Genomic DNA, 19,580 nt, shown 5'->3' with positions numbered 1-19,580 from the left:
TGCACAGTAATGAGACTGAAATTTGGAGAAGTAAATGCCACCGACTCAGTTTCACAACAGTCTCACTGACAGGCAACTGTATGAAGAGAAAGAGAAATTAGAAATTGTACCTTTGCATTTTGGCATCTCTGTCCAGTTCCCGTTCTGACACGTTACCCTGGAAGACCCCGTCATCTGAAAGCCTCGCCAGCACTGATAGTGAGCACTCTCTCCAGGCAAATACCTTGACTTTTTAACACCTTCAATTTTACCACCAGCAATTTCTGGAGGAGGTTGACACGTCACATCTGAAAAGAGACACTGTGCGGTCATGTTTGCAGGTACATGAAGAAAAGAGAATTAAAATAGGTAAAGTCTTTAGAGTATTTAGGCAAACAGTCCCCTCTACGCTAATAGGCAAGATGAAAGCAGAGATTCCTACCTCTGCAGGTTGGTGCTTGAGACCATTGTCCATTTCTACAAGTGACATAATTTATATCCATCATTTGAAAATTGCTTTCACATTCATACTGCACTCTGGCACCAGGCGGATACCTCTCCTGTTGAGAGCTTGCAATATAAGCATTGGGAATTTCCGGTGCAGCTCCACAGGTAACATCTGAAAAGAGAGGTGCATTTAAGAACAGTAGTGCAGCAATATATCAATCACAAAATATTGCATTTCAGAGCACCATTACGCCTGATGAGCAGAAATTGTTTGCCTGATGCAGATAGTTTTCTAGAGGGAGAAAAGGAAGATCTTTATTCTGCAACTCTTCACCAGTCACTATTATTTTTGCCTAGAGTGACTAAAAAGAGAAAAGGAGTCGCAGAGATCAGCCAAAGCTGCAGACAGGTGCTATACAGCATTGTGTGCCAAAGGGCTGGGGAGTGGAGGGTTTTTTTTACTATGTGAAGGTAACTTTCAGCAACTGACATTCTTAGTGATGTGAAAATAAGATATGTTACCCTACCAGTTATCTCCTTCTTTGCAGCCAGCATCCATTCCCATAAACCTGTTTCTGCTTGATTTGAGCAGTGAGCTAAGTTTCAGCTACCAACTTCAGGCCACAGGGGAAATTATTTCTTTGTTCATCTTCCCTGCTTGTTATTTCTCAGGAGCCAGAAAAACAGGTGTTGTAGGAGCCCGTTCAAAACAAATCACCTGTTGGCTCTATTGGCCTGACTCATCTGCATGCCTGTGTTGATGTTATTTTAATTCACAGCACTAAAGACTAGAAAGGATTATGGACTACTTGGAAGTAAAACCTATACCTTCACAGAACGGCGGTGCTGTCCAGTTTCCTTCTCTGCAAATAATTTCCGGTGGACCAACAAGAAGGAACCCTTCATCACACTGGTAGCGAATTGTTTCACCAGGCTCATAAGTTGCCTTGTTTCTGCCTTCAATTTGAGCATTGGCAACTTTTGGAATACCTCCACATGGCAGTTCTGAAAAGATACAGAAAGTCGATGCTTGTGCTAATGTGATACACATAAAATGAATGTACTGTTTCCACCAAAGAGATGCTTTGGAGAGCTTTTTCTATTACATCATCAGAATAGTCATCCACTGACTGTGGATTTTATGTAAAAGGTAGCGTACAGAAGATGAAATAAGTAATTCCCCTAAACAGACATGGACTTCAGTCACTCAGATACCTAGATCCTGCTTCTAACTGTGCCAGGAAATGTTAATAAAGGCTTGTGTCCCTTACTACATTGAAGTGGTTTCCACCACTAAAGCACCAAAGCAACTTCTAGACACTAGTGGACTCTGTAGAACACAGATCCTTGAATTATGAGGGTGTGCCCAGGACTTACCTGGCAGAGATATAAACTGAACAAACACTGCAAGAATACAAAGGAATATTTAAAAACTAAACTGCATTCAAAAAGTCCGCCTTGCATGCAATCAGGATTGCTCTGAAGACATCCCCAAGGGATGATAAGATTCCACAGCAAAATATGGAGTTCCTGGCTCTTATTAGTCAACTTCCAGTTTAAAATTCTTTCAACTTAATTGCTAAATGTACTTCAAAAAAAGTATGTTTTGATATTACCCAAGCACGTAGGAGCTGTGGTCCAGTTTCCCAAAGAACAGGTAATCTCCGACGGTCCTTCTAACACATATCCAGAACGAGAAACGTACTTAAATTTAGCACCAGCCAGATAAATGGTTTTCCCTTGTTTTTTAATTTTTAAGTTTTGATTTTCCATTCTGGGAACATCAGTACAGTCTATGGGTTGTGGTGGCGCACACGGTCTTTCTATAAAATACAGAAAAAGCAGATGAACATAATGCAAACCAATTCATATTCCAATGACAAATGTTGTCTAAAACTGAAGAGAAACACAATAATCCAAGCCTAAATTAAATAGCTTGAAAGGAAGATGAGGATACACAAAACAAAACTCCTCTCTCCTTTCTCTCCTACATGGGGATGCTTCATTTTCCTTTGAAACAAATTAAAGCCAGTTTCCAGGTCATACCAAGGAGATACAGTTACAGCTTAGTATGAAGAATGGGGAAAACTTCATAGGCAGAGAAACAGAAGGGATATTTATTATCTTGCTCTGGGATACTGAAAGTGAGTTTCTAGAATGTTAGCTATTACATTTTCTCACCAGTAATGAAGCTGTACCAATGTCCTGAGGGGGTTTGTACTGAGATGATAAAAAAGAGAACAAAACTTAGAAAGCATTATAATGTACTTCCCAATATATACAATGGAATAAATCTCTATGAAGCCCTCCTGAGTTAGGGCTGTCCAATGCTTTCTTGTCCCACAGTGCTGTAGAGTAGGTGGACTTAAATTACATTTTATGTGCATTTTTAGTTAATTAGTAAATGAGGTTTTATTAGCTGACACTTTCAAGTTGAAGCATATGTTTGCACTAAATTCCACAACGAAAAATATCTAGTTACAGTCAAAGTTCCTGTTGAGTAACTGGGACATGGAGTTTTATTTCAGTAAAGCTGTTTAATGAACAGCTCAAGTGATTTTTTTTTTTTTGTTATTCTTCTCTATGTCTGGCACTTATCAGCAGAAATGAAGATTCACAGGCAATGCAAAAGAAGAGAAATGACGTGGCATCAGAATTTTGCAGCTTAAAAGTACAGACATGGTTGGCATGTTGTGCACACCAGTCACCAGCTGGCAACTTATTTGTCCTGTGCTCATTTATCTCCTATTTATTTCTGAAAACACTTAATCTCTCAATGCCTGCACTGCTAATATTTTAGCAACTGGATTACAGCTTCCTCACCATTTCTCAGAATAGGTGGCCTGAGTTATGCCATATAATTTATACTCCTACCACATGATGAAGCCATTAAAAAAAAAAAAGGAAAAAGAAAAGAAGAAAAAAAAATTAAAAAATGCTACTACCACAACTAAATAATAAATTAACAGAGACTTTTTTTTTTCAACAGGATACTATTAAATGTCCTCAGTCAAAACTGAGACTCCATTCTGCAACATACTAAACAAATAAACACACAGTTGTTGAGGGACTACCTGAAAGTTTCCTATGCCGTCTTAGATAAGTCAGTGTAAATAAGAAGACTTACTGTCCAGCAGTTGGTTAACTGCACTTTCTTTAGCAACTTACGTTCTATTTATTTTCTGCAGTTACCTGTTCATGACAATCTTAACATAAATAATATCATCCTCCTGCTAATGATGACTGCACATGCATAACACTGAAATGAATAACAAAATAAATAGAATAAAAAATCTACTACCAACCCACACAGTGAGGTGGTGACTGCCATTTGCCGTCTATACATGTTATTTCATTTGCACCAAGGAGCTGGAAACTCTTCAGACATGAAAAAGCCATTTTAGTCCCGTTCTTGTAATTTCTTCCAGCTGTTATCTGTTGAGCACCAGGCACCTGAGGCGGAGCTGGGCATGTGTTCTCCTCAGCTAAGAACACATAGTCATGTTATAGTAGAACATAACAAAATGTAACAGTTCCTCACAGATTACAACAATAACAACCAAGACAATACTGGTGATAATTTTCAGTAGCTATCTCAAGCTTTAATTATTATCATTATCAAAGAAACAAACTTAAATTTGCCTTCTAAAGCAACAAAGGGCTGCTCCTGCCAGATGAAAGAAAAAGTGAGGGAAGGAGGTAGATCTAGGAAGAAGGAGACCTCAGGATTTTGGTTTCTTGCTTCTAGTGGTTCCACAAAACTGGGAAGGTAGGGACACTAGGCTTTGAAAGGGAATGCTCCCTTGACTGATGCCACTCCGTACACTTCTCCCACTTCCATGCATCATTTCCCACGAACCTGGCCTACTCAAAGCAGGCAATGAGGTGACAATTGTTCTACAGTCATGCCTTCTACAGGCAATATCCCGCTCTGCTATTCAGAAAGGCAGTCCTGCAGGCATCTGACCTCTGGTGTCTGTTAGATAAGGGCAGTCTTGTCTACGTCTGTGCTTTTGAGTTGCCCAACTCTGTTGTTTCACAAGGAAGTAATTGGAAAAAAAATAGAAGGAAAAAAAAAAAGAAACATCGGGAATAGAAAAACTTTGAATGTTTACAGGAAATAAAGAAACTTTGGCTGGAGCTTGAGCTATGTGCTACACTCATTTGCACCAGGGTAAAGCCCTTTTGAAGAACTGAGCTTAAATTTGTCATTGCATCTTTTCTCACATCAGAAATGACAGTCATAACTGTTCCAGTTGTCAGAGAAGAGATTATTAAATCTGCCTCACTAAAATAGTTTGTCTCTAAGCCTACATAACTGTTCAAATGATTGCCATAATTATTCGTGACTATATTTTAGCATAGAATCAAGTAAGCATACAATCATGTAAACGTTTCTATTTCAGACTAGTGACACAGCAATGCTAAGAAGCATTAATAATGAGCACTTATATTTCCTACATAAAAAGAAGAAATTGTATGCAAATCCAAAACCATACCTGTACATTCAATCTCTGGTGCCCATCTGCCAGAGACACAAGTTGCCTGTTTAATACTTTTGTCAGCTGATTTACATACATAGCATATAACTCCATGGAATTTATTCTGCTTTTTTGGCTTGGCAAGACAACCATTGTGCACAAGGTCAACATCTGCTGGAAGTTCACACTGAGGAGATGGATCTGAAAAAAATCAATAAAAAGATAAAAAATAGATTTAGGTCAGGTAATATGTACATACACAGTCACTGATGAAGAGGTCTTAAATTTCCTAATGTACGTCCAAGTCGGTTTTTTGTTTACTGTAGTTTGAAGTTACTCCTGAGATTTCTAGATCACAGAAACCGAATGATTTTTTTCCCCACTATCTAAAGCAGAGACTGTTTGCACTCACAAAGCAATTATTTTTAAGTCGACAGGATCGCTTTTGCTGCATGCAGCAAATATTATAAAAACAAACCATTTCTTTCTTCTGTAAACGTATAAAAGGTAATACGATGAGCAAGAAACTTGTAGAAACAGGAGCATAAAGGAAGTACTACTGCACACCAAATATGTACCAAGTATCATTCTCCTGTGGAAGTACATCCAAGCCAAAACCAGGTCATGTGTCCCTGACTGGTGATTCTGAGAGACAGAACACAAGCCACTTGTGAAAGCTGAGCAGACTGTGGTTTGTGCCAGACTCAATCCTCAACATAATTGTAAGTGAAGGTACAGCCTCTCAAATCACTGATGAATATAAAAATGCTTCTGAAGAAATGGGCAACCAAGAATTAGCTATATCATAACCTGTGTTCTTTTGAGTGAAGTTCTGGAATAATTTATTCCAGACAAGACTCCTTCTTGTCCACTATCACTTTTTTCTTAAATTACTGACTTCAATGTAAATTTTTTTCGTTTTTCTTAGGAAAAGACTTTGTTGTAGATCTTTTTAAAAGACATTAATTCAATTTATGGATTGCAAAACTAAATGGGAAGATGAGAAAAAGGAGAAAACTATTGATGAGAAATGAGAAGGACTAATCCACGTGAAACAGTGAGGATGGGATAAGCCTAGCACACTGTGGCTACTAACAAAACCAATATTAGTAGCCACAGTGTGCTAGGCTTATTCCCAGCAGGATTTTTAAAAAGCCAGATAGCATACAGAGACATAAACCTAGAAGTAATTAAAGCAACAGACACACTACTTTATTGCAGGTATGTCCCAAGGCTTCTGAAGGGACAAGGAACACTGGAAAATGGGTAAAATTCACCATACACCAAAGATGTATCCCCATACTTTATTCTACCTACTGTGCAAGTGTCCTTTTCCTTCCCCAAGCCTACTCAGAGAACTTACAAAGTTGTAGGTGTAGAGTCTGTCCAGGATGAAGGACGTGTTCACATTTAAAAGAGGAATAAGTAAAAAACCACTTAGTTAAGATGCATGAAACTTAGTATCTCTGCCTACATATTGTCCTGGTTTGATTGCTGAAGTCCTTGAGATTTTGAGCAGAACTATGTTACACTCTTATTTGAAGTATTATGGAAATAGATTACCAGCACAAAGAGGTAAAGGCTTCCATTCTCCATTACGACATTTTATTCTCATATCCTTGGAACGGCCAGACCTCTGTTTACATCCACAAATTACTTCATCACCATGTGAAAACTGGGTCTGGTCTTGCTGCCGAAGAACAACATTTGGAATAGAGGAGGGTGATCCACATGGCATTTTGTCTTCTGTTGAAAAGAGCAGAAGTATTCCACAATAATATTGGAGTCATATATGAATAGCTGAAAGAACTTAAATAAAAGTAACTATATATGCATTTGGTGAGTCGGAAGACCAGCTTAGACCTGGATCTGATCACAAGTGGTTTTAGGGGTAACACAAAGTCAAAAAACAAGTATCTAACATATTTTAAACACACTTAACATATCTAATTCAAAACTTGTAGACTGGTGTAAAAAGGGCAAACCTAAAAATTGCCCAAAGCAGATCCTGTAAGGAGAAGAGGAAATCAATATCTTATTCCTCCCAGTCAATGACTTGAGATATTGATAAGGTGCAGCAGCTTCCCTCCAAAACACCAGAGACTGAAGCCATTGACTTTAGGACCCAAAGAGACAGTGGAAGGGTGAGAATAACACCAGAAAAAGCGGTAAGTAAGATAAAGTGTGTGCATAACAATTGTAATTATATATTATAAATTATTTGTATTATTCAGATATTCTGTGCATTTATGTACTTATAATTATTATTTATATATTACATATTTGTTTTCTTTCTCTTTCTATAATAATTTGATCTGGACTCATAAAAACTGTAGCTGGATTTTTGAGATTTCAGTTATACTACTAATAATGTTTGGGCTTTACAAATAGTGCCTGGTTACTTTTAATCTGTAGAATGATCTTGAACATAATGTGTTCTACTTGCAAATACGAAATCGTGAAAACAGCTGTGAAGTATTAGCCTGCAGTGAATTATAGACTTCTCACAAGTAAGAGTTATATAGATTACCAATGCAAGAGGGAGGAGATGACCATTGTCCATCAACACATTCTATTTCCTTTGATCCAACCAATTTAAAGTCGACATTGCATTCATATTGCTTTCTGTCCCCATGCCGATACTGTTCTACAGAGCCACCAGCAATACTTCCATTGACAATCTCAGGTGGAGGTCCACAGCCTCTGGCGTTCACTGAAATCAAGAGATCACATTTATACTCTGAACTCTGCCCTTTTAGCACAGTTATTTGTTAAGTGCAACACAAAAGAAATTGAATTTGTTGTTTAAAGGTAAGAAATATCAGTAGAACAGGTTATACAGGTCATTGACTTATTGCCTTTGAATATCTGGATTCATGTTGGGCTGGAAGTCACAAACAGATATGCATGACGCTGGTTCACTCTAATCTCTTACTTCCATGCACTGTTAATTTCCTGCTATGATAAAACAAGTGTGTTATAAAACCAACCCAGTTTTAAGAGGAAAAAAATGTTACACGGATGACAACTTCAATATTCTTTCTTTTTTTTTTTCTTTTTTGAAGGTGAAAATTCTGCAAGTAATAATTACTTGTGTTATAAAAATCACCCAGCAAGTGATATGTACTGTATATTAGAGGAATTAACTTCTGATGTAGTGAATGAAACTCCTGCTAAGGGAGCTTAAAAATGTTCCTGAGCTAAAGAGCCAACTATATGAAATATACCTAGTTTTAAATGTAAAAGAGAGTGAGCAAAAAGAAGGATAAGATCACAGAAGACAACAAGAAAACTGTGGGGAGGTGAGGTAAGGAATACGAGATGCCTTCATCCTCTTGAGCTGTGTCATGAAAGGGCATAGCACCAGTAAAATAAGCTCTCTTCAGATGCCTCTAAGTTGTGCTCTGTTCTTAAAAAGGTGAGAAGAGAGGCACGTAGCTTCTCTTCTGCATGAGTTTGTTCATCCTACCAGATGAAGCTGAGGAATGTCATAGGGAAAACCTTTCACTGAATTTCTTTGCTTGAGTTCAGCTCTGTGTCATCTCCAACTTTATTTATTCCCCCCACCCCCAATATCAAGTAATCATAAAAAGGAACATAGAGTACAATATTTGCTGCGTGTCAACATTAGGCAGCAGCAAAACTTAGGACATTTACAATACAGTAAGAGAGGAATTACATTAATCTCTCCTGGCTGTCATATTGAACATTATTTATGCCTTTTTGAATAATAAATACTTTTCATATGTTATAGTCAATAACCTGAGTGAAATTTTGCACAAGCCATTTAGCAGCTCACCTTCAGTTATTGCAGAACTCCAGTGGGCATAATTAAAGCTAACAAAAAGTTCAATACTGTAAGTTCAACTGTTCAGAATCTTTCACATAAAATAGCAAAACACTACGGAACGATCCAAAGAGGACCAGTTTCTGCCCTTTTATAGATGAAGATGGGATAATTTTTCTTGGGAGCAAGACTGGCTTATAGAAGGTGCCCACAGAAGTCTTCAGGACTGAGGCATTTTCATATGTTTTTACTACAATAAAGTTAAAGGAAGAATTACCTTTACATACTGGCGGGGATGGAAACCATCCAAAGTAATAGCACTGAGTAGAGGCGGGTCCCACTCTCACATAACTGTTTGCACAGGTAAATTTCACAACATCTCCATTGTGGTATTTACCCTTCTTGGGAGAAAAATCTCCATTGGGCAATGTCAGCATGTCACATTCTATTGCTACAAAGAGAAGATATTTTAACATAAAGTGTACATCCTTCAAAAAGTACATGAAATTCTAATGATCAGAAGAAAACTGAAGAAAGTCTTAAAGAAAAAAGCTTCACAAAGTGTATACCGAGTTATGCTGATTAGCAAACACAACAATATTCACCAAAGCACTGGGGTGTTGGACTCCACTCGCCATTTATGCCACACCTCGAGGTACCAATTGGCATCTTATTTGCAGTTTGATATCCCTCCAAACATGCATACTCAATTGTGTCTTCAGGTATGAACATAGTTCTATTTGCGTGGTAATTCAAAATGTCCAAATGGGGTGTTTTACATGATTCTGTGGAAAAAAACAAAGTTAGAGCATTTTGTGATCCAGAACTATTTTCCTTTGGAACCATCATTTCTGTAGGCACTTTAGTGTGTGCTAGTCTATTGAACTACTCAGTATATTTGAAACATTAAAAATTCTGCATTGCCAGAATATGAATGTAGAACATCATATGTAGCATATTCATATTATATCTATTGCATTATTCTTCAGCAACATGTATAGAACTAATATCTAGCATAAATATTTCTTCCTTAGATTTAATTCCTTTCCTTATACTACATATTATTATTATTAGTGTCACAGCAAACAGTTTGTACTCCTGTTTCCCATGGTAATTTGTAAGGAGGTCAGAGAAAAAAAGTGCAAAATCCTTGGTAAAGGCAGTCTGAAACAAAAGGACAAGACATATATATATATCTGCTGAAGCTGGTCGCTATTATGAGCCTCAGTATCATAACAATGGAAGATTAAGTCTCTTCTTTTACTATCCTATACCCCTGTTCAGGAGAGGAAGGAATGTTTAAGAAGAAAAAGGCAACAACAACATTGAGGCATTTTCAGGAAAAAGCGCTCTGGTGTTTTTCACAAATGTACTTTTTAACACCAGGGCAGACATACGCATAGTGCTTTTTATGCATAGCGATACTATCTTTCCAAACAATTAATCCCAATTTTCTCTAATTTGTTCACATTTAAAGAAAGTTCTTGGCAGAATCCCTTGGTTCACAGGTATTTTTTCATAAATCTTCCCTCACAAGTGTGAAAGGAGGAAGAATGGGGAGTATATTTGGCCAATATGTACCTTGTATCAGGTAGGAATCACTGGAGAGGTCAGTGATTATCATCTACTTTGTGCTAGAGCTCCAAAACCAAAACTCACCTAGAAGACAGTAGATATTTTCCCACCTTACTAACTTCCTTTCTGTTTTCTCACTTTATTTCCTGGAGCCTCGGAAAGGTTAATCTCTGGAGGATCAGTCCTCTATTTTAGTCTTCCTTTGCCTAATAAGAAAGCTACCAATCTAGATGACAAAAATCTGAGTACACGGGACATCACGTCTGCGCCAGCAACGGTAGGGAGCTCTGAAACCTTTATGCTACTCACTGATGCACTTTGGAGGTGGAGTCCAACCATTCTCTTGACACTGTATCACTCCTCTTTCTTGTCCTTCTGGAGTTACAAAGCCAGGAAGACAACTGTAGGTCACCTTCTCCTGTAAATGAAATGTTTCCTTTTGCAAGGTGAAATAACCATTGTCAAAATAGATACTCTGGCACTGTTCTGAAAGAGACAGACAGAATTTTTTCCAAGTAAAACACTGCTAAACTACATGCTTATAATACACAGAAGAAAGGGGACAAAAGAAACAGCCGTAGGACTTAGAATGCTTTTACGAGCACATGAATTTTTGTTTCCGCATTGAGCTCTTTGCCTGGGGGACAAGTGGGACATGAAAAGCCAAATTTCACAGTTACAAACTCATGCAGCACAAACAGGGATGGACAAAGGTTTGATATGCAGCAATCCTGCAAGCTTCCAAAACTGCGTGTCCACACCTGGTCTTCACTAGAAATGAAATTCATGTTGGGCATGCACTGCATGGTGCATGCATAAAGAGGATCCTCTGTCCGTCTGGCAAGGAGGAGCATGCTAGAGATCACCACAGTGTGCAAGTACCACCTCTGTTCTACCAAAGATAAACCGTTCAGAGCGCACACAGTGCAGGACTAAAGCAGGTGCGTATCAAAGGACCCTTTCTTGCACACTGAAACAGTTATGCAGACAGAACCAATGCTGTAACTGATTTCACATCACTTGGAATACGTTGTTTAAGCCAGCCTAAATAGATGGGAATCAGTCTTATTGGTTGGATGTTCTGGTCTTGTATTCTGAAAGAAAACTTCTATAGTATGCTAAATTATTTCCTAATAAACTATTCTGTGAAGGAGTTTCTTCATTTAAGAAACTAACACTACAACAAATAGCAATATTTGCACATTAGAGGGTCAAGTAAATAAAGATACAACCAAAAAAAGACTTTGAGGAACACTAGAGGATGTAGTTGGAATACTGGGAGCAGAGTTAATGATACATTTGTGCAACGGCTTCAAAAGTTTAAATTTCACATTATTTTTTGTGTGTTTATACCAGAAATGTTCACGATTGCCTAATACTACGAATCATAAAATTCTATTTTGCCTGCTCATTCCTACATCAAAATTTCAGTGGGTGGCAGTCCAAAGCATTCTGTGGTCGGTGTCTGTGTCAGAGTGGGATTGTTTCCTAAAAAAATATTTTTACAGTCTGAGAAAAGTTAGGTTGAATGATTTATTTTGTCCACATGAAATCATTACCTAAAGTATTTCAAGTTCCTGTGAGACATTCTAGCAATGTCAGGCTTGATGCAAGTCAGGAACAAAAGCTGAAAACAGAGGAGGTAACCTTCCCATTCCTCCCCTCGTCCAGTATGACGCCAATTGGAAAGGAAGCAAGAGAAACAGGGATCACATGGTACAGAGAGAGGATGAAAGAAGACAAGAAATAACAGATAGGCTGTACCAGGGGAATGATCCCTATTTATTATATTACACCTATGCTACAAGAAGATTTCACTACTGAAGACCAGAGCTTACATTCTAGGAGATCCCAATGAGCCACGTGTGCACGTTTTACAGAGTTACATTCTGCACGTTTGTGTAGCGACTGACCTCAGCAGCACACAGGGACATGAGAGCTGCATCAGCCAGGTGAGAGAATCACAGCTTTGTGTTTCAGCTGTAGAGCACCCAGACTTAGAGTTACTAAGCAGTGGTGATGCATGTCGGTGATGTGATGATGGATGTACTGCTTTTAGCTATAAATCTCAACAAAATACAAGCACACTCACTTTTACGGATACATCTTGGAGGAGATGACCAGTCATCCTTTGTGCATGTGACTTCCCCATTTTCATGTTCAGTATAATATTCACCATTGCAGACATATTTAACTCTTTCACCTTCCTTGTAAACGTTCTTCATGTTATGTGAGAAGTAACCATTTTCCAGGTGTCCGATACGACAGTTTTCTAAAGAAGGAAGGTAAGTACATTTAACTAAAGTAATAAGTACAGCAAGAACTGAGGAAAATTAATTCTTAGAAAGACAGTTACTAAAAAAGGGCCTCCTAGCACCTTTCTGTATCCTTCTCATCCAAAAAGACCTTGGTGTTCAAACCTGAATGAAAGCATGTTTTGTTTCACTGCCCTTAGATTAACGAATCGCATGAACAGGAGTGCAAGTCACTACATAAAGTGCTAAGAAGTGGTCTAGTAAACAATATCACTTACCTAGAGTGCATAAGCAAGGCTGGCTAACTTCAGTGCATCTAGCGTCACACCAGCTCTGGTTCGTCTGCTCTGTCTCTAGAATGTTGATGTCTGCCCTGAGTGATTTTCAGCATTTGCCTCCAGGAGATGTTAATATCTCTGTGCAAATGTACAGCCTCTCAAACCAGCTCTTGAGATTTTAGCAGCAGCCAAGTGTGCTGGCTCTCCAGCATCCCAGGAGTCCAGACACAAGGAAGATGCCAGAAGGAACTCCTCTGAGCCAGACTCCACTCGTTTCCTGCACTGAGCATCACTCCACTGAGCGCAGCAGGGAAAGATCAACCTCTTGTTTGAACTTGCCAAGCCCTACCAGTAGGTAGGAACTTCACTGTGGATGAACATGTGTGTTAGGAGAGGAGGCCTCAGCTCACTGCTTTAAATCTGTTTTCTACTTTAAACCTGAAGTCAGTATATCTGACCTATTGCAAGAGTGTGTGCCAGCTTCTCAGCTCCAAAGGTTATCCGAAGGGACCAGGCGATGGATCTCAGAGGGGAACCTCTAGATGAAGTGCCCAAGCCAAGGAAGGAAGAACGTATTTACACAGAGTGGAAACTCTCTGTGTGTGTGTGCGGCTGTGTGTGCAGATGAAAGTAGATGTATGCACATGACCCAGAAGCTAGAGAAAATAAACATTTCCTATGTGTTTCTTAATATCATGGATAGTTTTAGGCATATACAAACTCCAAAATCCAAAAGCACCATTTCAGCCTTACACACTCCAGAGTGTCACTTACCAGCTGACAGTTCAAGCTCTGCTGATATTATGACAGTCTGAGTGCAGTTCCAGGGGTCAACTAAAGCAGGTCTACTTTAACAAGCTGTTCTTTGTTCCATCTCATGCTCCATCAGCACAATTTCTCTTGCACAGAACTTTGATAATTATAACAGAATTGCAAGTATAGTGGACATGTACTTACTGAGGCATTTTGGCTCTGGAGACCAGCCCCTTTCAGAACAGACTACTTGAACCCAGGATCGTCCGCTTGGGGTTGAATAACCATCGTTGCAGCGGTAATCAGCATGCTGCCCAAACCTCATTGGAAAGTAGTAGTTTCTGTAGTACTCCAATGAGTCACTTAATCTGCCATTTTCAATAACTGGGTAGTCACATGGTTTCTCTTGAAATAGAATTCAACACCAACAGTATCAACACACGCTTGACAAAAAGTTCAGGACACAATTAATTCAGATTGTTTCATCACCTGAGTGCTTTCTGAACCTGACAGAATCAGGACCACACACTTGGCTGATCCTAAGGAGTGCAGGGACAATTGCACTCTGCTTCTGGTGTCTCGGTCATTACCTATAGTTCCTACGGTTCCCTCCATTTCCATTGCAACCAACAGAAATCCAGTCAGTATTCTCACTGGAATCCAAAGGCTGAATCATGAGACCAAATGTATGTATTTATTTCTTTGTTAATACTGTGACTACTGGGCAAAACAATTTTTGTAGTTATGGAAAGTTTAAGCCAATAAAGGATTCATAAACAATCAAGAATATCTTGGTTTGTTATTTGACAGGCTCAAATAGGTAGAATAAAACTGATTGTCCACCATATACCAATACACAACTGCAAGTAAAAATCTGAAGCTGTGATAATGATGATGAAAAATACTTTCCAACCATTACCTACATTTTGCCTTGTTTGGAAAATTTTAACACTCACTATGCCCTCTTATCTTGACTGGCATGCTACTCCTCAGGTGGACCACAAATCTTCCTGACAGGGAGCTGACTATAGCTCTTTTTAACACATACTTTTGCAAATACAGTAATAGATAATACTTATGTTTATAAACATAATGCAAATTGAGATTTATTTGTTATTTTTACAGATGATTTTTCTAAACCATCAAATTAAGCTTTACATTACGAAGAAACACAATGAATAAGCAACTCTCGAGTCTCATGATTTTTAAGTTTATCTCTTGACTTCTTTTTCACTAAGATATTTCCAACAACCCTACATGTTGTGTCTTCATTCATGAGAGATACTTACCGACACAACCTGGATCAGGCACCCAGCCATTCTTGGTGCATTCAGCTGTGGTTTTGCCAGTCGTTGTTTTAAAATAATATCCAGGATTACACTCTACTGTGATTATATCACCTACTACATAGTTGTCTCCTTGAGGTCTAAAGTTCCCATACGGAATTCTTGGAGGAGAGCATACAATTTCTAAATAAAAAGAGAAAAATTGGATGTGAATTTGAAGAATACATTTATATTTAATGCGTAAGTTCTCATTTACATGGTATATTGACCGTAACGGCATAAAATTGTTAAAAAGATGTTTCTTAGGGCAAAGAAAAGGTTACATTGCTCTCCCACTCTTAGAAACCTATGGTTCTGTAAGAGGATAGTGTCTGCTGTTACTGATGTCACGCTAAATAGAAGATTAAAACTGAATTGCAAAGAGAATGGTTGGGGCAAGAACTAGAGGTGATCAAACTGAATTTGACTAATCTTTTCCAGTTGGTCATTCCACAGCTTGAGCTCAAAATGACCTATGTTGGGCTCACTCACAGCTCTCCTGGGCTGGTTTATGGACATTGCCCCAAAGGAAAGCAGTTTCACTGGCCGGTCCTAAATGAAAAAAATTACTAAACTAGGAACTGATCATTCAAAGGCTCTATGATTAAGATTAGAGTCTTGCACTGACACTGGAAATATTTCAACAACTGGGAAAGAATGACAATGCTATTCTAGAAAGCTCATGATCTCTTAATGCTCAGAGAAATGAGGCAAACATTATTTCCAAACCAGAGCCTATCTTTTGGTTTGTTTGGTTTTTTGGTTTTTTGGTTTTTGGGGTTTTTTTTGTTGTTGTGTTTGTTTGGTTTTTTGTTTTTTTTTTTTTTTTTTTTTTTTTGTATTCTACTTCCAGTTTAGAAAATACCACCATCACACTCAGGGCTGGGAGGGGATGACTATAAGGTAACTGTGGGTTTGTCCCGCTGTGGAGTGAAGGGGGGTGAATCAGCTGTCTGCATGTACTGCTGAGTCACCTACGTTCAGTGGTAAGTCAAGTAGGATCCAGAATCACCATCTGAAAATGCCCAGTAGGTCAGTGTCTGCAAGAATGTTTTGGTTGGCACTTATCAAAAACCATATGCTGCTAAACTGTAGACAATGCATATTGACTAGTATCATCCCTAATCTTGAAGCAGAAAGGTCAAGAACTGCATGGGCACTAAGAACGACTACTCTCTTGTTCTAAAGGAATTGTTCTGGAAGAGGTACCAGGAAGGTGGATGATACAAAACATCCTATAATGTTGCCATATTGCCAAGAATTTTTTCCAGTTTCAACTGGTTGGCAATTTCTTTAATTCAATACAAGGCACCAATGATTTCCCCCAAATTTGCATCCAACTATTGCAACTGGATCATAACATGCATACTACTGTCTGCAGGATTTCAAGCTTTAATTATAGTCTTTAAGTGCTGTAGTTGAATAAAACTAAAGTAAAATCCATGACCCAGAGAGCTGATGTCAAACATGACTAGTCTCAGAAACTATGGATTTGTCACCTTAACTGCTCAGAAGGCATTTGGAAGTCAGAAAGCAAGGTGGAGTTTCACCATGGTAAACATATTAATTTGTAGAGATTATCAGACAATTTCTGACGGGAAGTTTGAACACCATGCAGTTGAGCAATTACAGTTCTAATGACATTAAAAACTTGCTGTCTTCGTCCTAGACTAAGGGTCACGAACAGTTGCAGGATTCACACATACTGTGTCACTTTGGCCTGTCTACACATTACTTCATGTCCATGGTTCTTAGGGTTAGTGAACTTCAAATCTATGTTGTACACAATTCTTGACACAACGACTGTATAGAAAGTACTATTGTTTTCAGCTTTATGTAATAATCCAGCACTACAATTCCATCGCCATTTTCAGTTTAGACACTTATGGTCATCTATGGACTACTTATCCTGAATTTCAACTACTCCACATTTGCTTGGACTCCTTTGGAAATGGCCATGTCAACTTCAGATTGTTTTTCCTACAACACTGTCTTACTATTTCAGAAGAAATATTGAAAGGCAGCTTACAAACTAAAGTCAGGATTTTAATTTGAAAGATACTTTGAAAGATATTTTTGTAATTTCCAGTCATTTCTGAAAGGGCGTGCAGTACATTAAAAATATCTTACTGAAGTTCCATCAATGAAAAAGGGATCATTTTTGAATTGTTCCTCTTTGGTTGGAACTGGTTGATCAGAACTGGTAGTCTGGAAATTTCAATAATGGATATAATGGTAAGCTAGCAGGTGCTCAGTCTGCTCAAACTACAGTAAGACTCATCAGCACATTCAGACAAAACGCAGAGGTCAGTTCAGTAGGTCAAGCGGACTTTGACTGAAATGTTCATACAGTGTGAGTTGCTGAGTGTTATTTTACTGAATGGTTAGTCCTATGATTACAAGCAGCAGAGTCTTGGCTATGGTGACACATCATATCTACTGAACACGGAAGACCTGAAGATGCATTAACTTATCCCTCCCCTCAAACAACTGCTTGTGATTCATAAGTAGGTCATCAAGCTAAGACTATTTTCCCAGTTTTATTAATAATGCTGCAATTCTTATGGTATCAAACAAATATTTCTTTACCCAGTCTTCCAACATACAGCACAGCCAATGACCAGTTATGCCCACGTTAAACGTTCTTAAAAAGGTATCGAGACTTGATGTGAAGACAATAGGACTCAAAAAACCATACCACTTCTCTAAGAAGTTGGTTTCAAATGTTAATTTTCCCATGCCATTAAAAGCTTCAGATTCCTTCTGTAGTTTTAATTTCTCTAGTATTCATACTTTAGTTGTTGTTGTTGTTGTTGTTGCTTTTCCTGCATGCTTAAATATTCTCTTTAGCATCTGATTTTTCCATTTCTTAGCTAAAATATTTTCCTAGTATTTTGTTGAAGGTAAAGAGATCCAGCTTTTTCCTTCCTATTTGTCTGAATGTTCTATATTCTGCCCACTCAGTCAGAATCATATAAAAAAAGAAATTAAAAACATCTACTAATGTTGCACGAAGTATTTTAGTGCCAGTCTCATTTATGAAGTATAACGGAGCAATTGTTGCTTCGTAGACCTATTTAACTACACTGAAGTAACAAAGGACTGAATTAATTGCTTTTGCTGCTGGTCTCCATGGAAAATTCTTATGCAGTTGTCTGGTCCCTGTAACATGTGATCCTTCCAGATCTTCACGAAACATTAGTCAGATGTGGATGGATTTCTTTTGTTGTGAATAAACTAACTTTTGTCACTACTAATCTCTGAAATTACTTCCAAACACAAAAAATGTGCAAAATAACCTTAGGCAAGGCTAACCTGTGCAATAGGGGGTTGGATTCCATCCTGATTCAGTACATCGTACATCTGCTCTTTCACCATATCTGTATCCTTCATCACAGGCAAACTGTAGTTGTTCAGATTCCTTGTAAGTCTCCTTTGGAGAATGTACATACCCATGCGGAATTTCTGGTGCATCACAGATAGTCTCTGAAATTGAGAAAGACAAAATCCACCTATTTTTGTTTGGTTTTACTTGCTGAGAATAAAAGCCTATGGGAATAAAATTTAAGTTGTTTGGTTTTGTTTATTTGTTGGTTTATGTTAGTTTCTTTTTAATATGACTTCATGAAAACATTTTAATTTAGAAACTGTTTGAAAGCTTTTTGATAATTCTTCAATGACCTGATTGTGGATGCCAGGTAGAGTACGGTGTAGCACAGCATCCATAGCAAATTGGTTCATGAAACGATTTGAAGTCTCTGCTTTGGATTTTGATGGATCTCAGGATCAGTATATAAGGCAGGAGACAATCTAAAATAAGCAGCTAGGCTAGTCGAAATTTAAAATTTTCCATTTTTCAGATAATTTCATTCCTTGTAATTCCCAGCAAACCTATAGCGCTCTCATAGCCAGTAGACGATTAGTTAAATCATAGCATCAACAGGAAAAAAAAAATTAAACTACCTGGAAAACTGAGGCTAGACTCTTCTCAGAATCTCCAGCTCCCTGCCAAATCCAATAAAGCCACTAAGATCTTGCAGTTTCCAAAAACTGCATTCATTAAGCCAGAAAATATTAAAGGCTTTGCTTTCTAGGCCACAGCGCAGGACACCAAAGAGTTCTCTTGGATTCCTTTGCTGGATTTACTTTATATTTAGGATGAAATATAACTCAGTGGAACTGTCATTGTTTAATAAAATTCACTATATCCTGCAAATGCTACAAGAACATGTGTTTAATCCCACTTTATGCTGTTCAAATTATAATAAAGGGTGGTTTCAAAGCAGCAAAATACAGTGCTGAAATTCTGAAAAATCCATACATGCACCTGACATCCTGACAAACGTACTGCTCTTCTAAAAGCTCTTCTAACTTTCCAATCAGATAACATATTAATAATCTAAGAAACTTGATGGACTGAATATTTAACCGTGATTGTTACCATAACTTCCCAGGATTCACGCTTACATACTGACAATCCAATCCCATACAATCTCTGTTTGCAAAATGGGAGGAATGACCCCATCCACCAGTAGAAGCTGCAGGTGGGGCAGGGTAGGGTTGACTGACTGGTGAATGGTTTTGCAGAAACAAACTCGACAGTCCTGATGGAGAAGCTGAAGAGGGGCTAGCAATGTGCCTTTGAAACAAATGAAGAAAACATGTATCCTGGGCTCCACTGGGAAGGGTGTTGCTGGCAG

The 19,580-nt window shown here is 38.3% G+C and overlaps 1 protein-coding gene across 1 annotated transcript in view; it reads right to left on the bottom strand.

The window, feature by feature from the left end:
• CFH (complement factor H) overlaps positions 1-19,580 on the bottom strand; it is a 35,526-nt gene that overhangs the window by 2,370 nt on the left and 13,576 nt on the right. Inside the window, exons 6-20 of the mRNA XM_065656067.1 lie at positions 18,196-18,366; positions 14,845-15,024; positions 13,760-13,960; positions 12,362-12,541; positions 10,579-10,755; positions 9,300-9,479; positions 8,972-9,145; positions 7,438-7,620; positions 6,471-6,653; positions 4,926-5,108; positions 3,732-3,911; positions 2,043-2,249; positions 1,255-1,431; positions 422-598; positions 111-287 (exon numbers count right to left, since the gene is read on the bottom strand). Of these exons, the coding sequence (XP_065512139.1) occupies positions 111-287; positions 422-598; positions 1,255-1,431; positions 2,043-2,249; positions 3,732-3,911; positions 4,926-5,108; positions 6,471-6,653; positions 7,438-7,620; positions 8,972-9,145; positions 9,300-9,479; positions 10,579-10,755; positions 12,362-12,541; positions 13,760-13,960; positions 14,845-15,024; positions 18,196-18,366 (2,730 nt within the window). The remainder of the gene's footprint in view (positions 1-110; positions 288-421; positions 599-1,254; positions 1,432-2,042; positions 2,250-3,731; positions 3,912-4,925; positions 5,109-6,470; positions 6,654-7,437; positions 7,621-8,971; positions 9,146-9,299; positions 9,480-10,578; positions 10,756-12,361; positions 12,542-13,759; positions 13,961-14,844; positions 15,025-18,195; positions 18,367-19,580) is intronic.

The sequence above is a fragment of the Caloenas nicobarica genome, chromosome Z, assembly GCF_036013445.1.
Source record: "Caloenas nicobarica isolate bCalNic1 chromosome Z, bCalNic1.hap1, whole genome shotgun sequence".
Lineage (NCBI taxonomy): Eukaryota > Metazoa > Chordata > Aves > Columbiformes > Columbidae > Caloenas > Caloenas nicobarica.
Note: the sequence above shows the minus strand (reverse complement) of the source record. Positions and strands in the feature narration are given on the sequence as shown.